Source organism: Entamoeba invadens, assembly GCF_000330505.1.
Source record: "Entamoeba invadens IP1 unplaced genomic scaffold scaff_1105074726131, whole genome shotgun sequence".
NCBI lineage: Eukaryota > Evosea > Mastigamoebida > Endamoebidae > Entamoeba > Entamoeba invadens.
Window position 1 is genome coordinate 9,714 of NW_004191820.1, and position 4,978 is coordinate 14,691.

The window sequence follows — 4,978 nt, forward strand, 5'->3', positions numbered from 1 at the left end:
ACGAAAAAGGTTTGTAATAAGTGTTTTGTTGTTACTCGAAGTGATATTTCATCAACTTGAATTATACAAATTTATAGAGTGTTATTATTTTTAATATACATGCTTTCAATTGTAGAGAATAGTACGTCTGTTTTTTCTAACAAGATTAACTTCGACAACCGTCGCTAAAATTAAGTATCTTCATAATAATATTCAAAGTTAAATATATGACTTAATTTGATATTGATTTAAAAAATACTAAAAACGAACTGTAACTGTTTGAATATTAATTTTTTTCATAATCAAAAACGTTTTTTTTTCATCAAGGACTCGATCAGTATTATTGTTTTGAATTTTAAAAATTAATTAGTAAAATTGTTATCCAAAAAATTGTTTTAATAGTTCGACAAAACAGTATGTTGTGTTATAATAGAATAAATTTCTGAAAAAAAAACACATAATAAACTCCAACGTGTTTAAACCGTAATTGTTTGTTTTTTATCTCTGACAAGAAAAGTTTATACAAAAAACGATTTAATTTAGTTTGGTTTCTGGTTTTTCCCATATCTGTATCAAAAAATAATTATTATATCTGTATAATATGAAATTTCAAAGTAAATTGTTTTAATAAACTGAATTAATGTTTTTTTTGTTTTTGCATTATATTGGAATTTCAATATTGCTTTTGATTTTATCACATAGTTCAAAGCAATTAAACCCAAACTTTTCAATTTTACCTTTGATATCAATTTCTTTCAAATTTGTACAATTTGAAAAACAAAATTCTGGAATTTCTGTGATGCTTTCTGAAAGAACAACTTTCTTAAGTTTTACACACGCATAAAATGCAAAAATTCCAATTGAAGTGATTTGACTGGGAATCTCAACTTCTACGATTTCATCGTTTGTAAAGAAACAGCCTTCATCAATTCGATGGATATTTTTGTTTGTTTGCATTTCACTCAAAACATATGAAAGTCCGTATTTAGTTACATCTGCTCGTTTCACACAGACATTTTCGCATAAAACACCACACACTTTCATTAGGTCGTACATCGAGTAACTCACTTCAAATGCATATGTATCAACATTTGCTCCAAAATGCAAAGATCTTAAAGAAATGCATCCCTCAAACAGGTCAACTTTTCCTAAAATATTTTTATTTCCAAAAACGACATTATTCAACTGAGTGCAGTCCATAAAAGCGCCATCATCAACAATAGTAATGTTTTTTCCAAATGATAAATCACTGAGTGAAATGCACTTTCTGAACGCAAAAACACCAATTCTAGTGACACTTGTTGGAACTTCAATTGTACTCAAAGAAAAACACTTAAAAAATTGCAAATCTGCAATTTTGGTACATCCATCAACCAGAGTTGCACTTTTGAGTGATGTGCACTCCATAAAAGCGCCGTTTTTAACGTTTTTCAATTTTGGAATTGCGACCAATGAATAACATTCTGAAAAACATTTTTTGTTATACACAACATTTTCGTTGTCACAATAAACATGCTCAAGACAGAAACACTTTTCAAACGCATTTTCCCCAATTTCATTCAATGATTTTGGTAGAATTATAGTCTTCAATGATACACACTCTTTAAAAGCCTCATTTTGAATATTTGAAAGTTCACTCGAAAATACGACTTTGGTGAGACTTTTGCAATACGCAAAACACATTTTTGGAATTTCTTTTAATGGTTTTATATCAATAGAATTGATCTCTAAAGATGTAAATGCTGACTCCGCTATTTCAGTTAAAGTGCTTGGCAGATTCAGTTTGCTTGTTGAAAAATACATGTCACCAAACAGACCAGAAAAGTTGGGAATTTCATCAAAAAGTTTGTTATTATGAAGGTCTCCAATGACATATTTTGTGATTTTTGACATTTCGTAGATATTAAAACCGTAATTGTAATTTTTATAATCATAATCCCCAAAAGTAATATTTGTGAAAAATATTCCTTTTTGTGACATTCGAAGTGCAAAGTCGAAAGGAACTGCAAATTTAGAGATATCGTTGTTGCCAAAATCAATTGTAGTCAAAGACGTTATCAACCCAAATATATTTTTTCCAATAAATTTGAGGTCGTTTGGTAATTTAATTTCTTTTAAATACAAAAGAGTTTCAAAAGCGTTGTTCCTTATATAACTGACTGAACTTGGAATGTCGAGTTTTGTTAAAGAACGATCAAACTGTATGAAAGAATCTATTTTTAATGTCCCATTTTTAATAGAACTCACCCAAAGGATTTGTTGGTGCTTTTCGAGTATTTTGGTCAAGTCAATTTCAACGCCGTTTCTTACTTTCTTTGTGGTGTGATCTGAAAACTCGAGTTTTTGGAGATCATCACAATCAACAGCGAAGTCATCGGCTATTCTTGTGACTCCATTAGGAATGGTGAGCGCAGTCAATAGTTGATTATTATAGAAAACATGTGAGTCGATCTCCACGACGTTTTGTGGGATCTCAATATATTCGAGTCGAGCTGTTATTGGTAATTTTGGTCCAATTTTTGTGAGTGTAGTAGGTAGGATGACTGTCCTTAAATTCATGATATCAATAGGATTATCGACAACCAAAAATGCGTGTTTTGGAATGACAAGACTTGTGAGTTCAAAGCAAAATTTCAAAGCACTTTTTCCATTTAAGACAATTGTCGATGGAATAAAAAGGGATTGGTTTTGCATTGTCATAAGTCCATTGCTTTGTATTAAATCCACACACTTTGAAATATCAACAATTTGATGCATAGAATCGCTCACTTTTTCTATTGAAACCACGTCTTTTATTAGCATTGTTTGATTTTGATCAACAAGTGTGTGGAGTTCATTTGATGTATTTAAAACCACTTCTGATGGGGTGATATGTAATTTCATCAGAATATCGACTTCCCCTCTTGTCGATTTAAATTTGTATTTTCCGCTATTCAGTGGAACTTTTATTGTTTTAAATTAGAACATCGTCAAAAAACGCCGACTCCGCCAAATACAACTTTTTCATTTTCAAAAATGAGTTTTTCAAGACTTTCACACCCACAAAATGCGGCTTCTCCAACATAACACACTTTTTCTGAAAAGTTCAGAATCTTAAGAGAAGTACACTCGTAAAAAGCTTTGTTTCCAATCGTTCTTAAATTTTTAGGAATAACAAAATCTTCAAGTGAAGAGCAACAATTAAAAGCGTCATCTGAAATTACAGTTATTGAATCATCAAATTTAACTCTTTTTAAACGAACACATGACATACACAGATTTCGAGGAACAATTGACTGTCCACTAAATGTAATTTTAGTTAGATATTTACACCCTTCAAACACAGAAGTGCCGACAGTGAAGTTCTCTAACACTTCAAAAGAAGGAAGGCCGGTATACGAAAAAGCTTTACTTCCTATCAACTTGAGACTCTTCGGAATATTGATTTTATCAAGCAATTTGCACCCACTAAAAATAGCATCGGGAAGGACTGTTATCGTATTAGGTAATACAACTTCCTTCAACTTTTTGTTATTGGAAAAAGCTGATTTACAAATGTTGACAAGAGTTGATGGAAGTTCCAATTTTGTGAACAAATTGTTCTCAAACGAATTTTCACGTATCAAAGTGAGACGACTTGATATCTCCAAATGTGTTATTTGAGCACTCGCCAATGCACTTATGTCTAACTGAGAAACGACTTCTGGAATTGGTTGACCATATATTTTAAAATCATCATTTGTATATTTTATTGTACGAAAGGTATCAAATGGAGTCGTTTTCGTCTCATAAGTGTCGTATGAAACAGGATATAAAGTTTTTGTTCTGTCAACTTTGACTTTCAAATCGATTGGGGTGAAGATTTGTTGAGTCTGAATATTTGGAAATAACTTGACAGTGTGTTGAGTTATGCGAATTGGATTTATTCTGAAACGGTCAAGTAAAAACACGAACTTTTTGCAAACCTGTATAAGAGATAAAAAGTCTGCAGGCTCATTGAAATAAAAAAGAATTATTTGCATTGAAAATGAATCGATTTGATGACTCATGTTATTGTAAATTTTAGAGATCCATTTGCAAAAGTAAATTGTTACTTATATAATTTATTATAATAATTATTTAATTTAAAAAAAATGTAAACAATTATATTACATAAAATATATGAATGTTGATTTAAAAATTACATTTTAGAGTACAGTTTCTCAAGCTCGCCTTCTGGGATTGTTTTTAATTGTTGTTATTACAGATACTCAAAGAACCAACCGACAAATTCATGTCTCGGAAAAATTTGCTTTTCATAAAAAAAAGACTGAAGAGGTTGTATTTTGCGGCAAAAAATCATTTTTGGTAAAGCCATTCTTTGAAAGACGTAAAGAATCAGGACATTAGGTAATATTAAATTGTGATTCCAGAAGCTTCAATAATTTTTATCAAATTGTTTTTGATAAATTAACAATTTGTAAATATTTATCGTTTTTTATGTTTTAACACAATAAAAACAGAAGTAAAATTAACGAAAAGATAAAATTAACATTAAATTATTATTAACATTTTTTCTTGTATAATTAACACATTGAAAAAATAAAATTAATTAACAAAGAACGAATTAACAATATATAATTATTTATTGAATTTTCTTGTAAAATTAACACAGCAAAAATTTACATATTATTCAACGACAATTTAAATTAATTGGTTTTAGTTTATATAATTTGTGCTATAAAAAAACGATCTGAAAACAAATATAAACAACTAAGGTTGACATGAATTAAAAACTTTTCAAGGCTCGAGAAAAATTTTGATGTTGGCCCACCGGCCCACAATAAAGTACACGATGTTGTATGTGTGGGCCGTGGTTTTCAGTTGATTTTTGAGTTACCAAGCCTCTAATTGATTTGTATTTTGTCTGTTGTGTTAAAATTGGAATAATAATTTTATAATTGGTTTGTTATTTATTTTAAGAATAATAAAAATTGTAGCACATATGCCCGTTCTTACAGTTAAATTTCGCAATTTAACC

The 4,978-nt window shown here is 29.7% G+C and overlaps 2 protein-coding genes across 2 annotated transcripts; both read right to left on the reverse strand.

Annotated features, from left to right (window-relative positions):
- Positions 1-639: 639 nt before the first annotated feature.
- On the reverse strand, positions 640-2,538 carry EIN_331220 (hypothetical protein; the record flags this gene model as incomplete). Its single annotated transcript, XM_004185019.1, has 1 exon — positions 640-2,538. One exon carries the CDS (start codon positions 2,536-2,538, stop codon positions 640-642), a length of 1,899 nt encoding a protein of 632 aa, XP_004185067.1.
- A 410-nt stretch (positions 2,539-2,948) lies between these two features.
- On the reverse strand, positions 2,949-4,007 carry EIN_331230 (hypothetical protein; the record flags this gene model as incomplete). Its single annotated transcript, XM_004185020.1, has 1 exon — positions 2,949-4,007. The coding sequence occupies one exon, from the start codon at positions 4,005-4,007 to the stop codon at positions 2,949-2,951; it is 1,059 nt and encodes a 352-aa protein (XP_004185068.1).
- Positions 4,008-4,978: the final 971 nt, after the last annotated feature.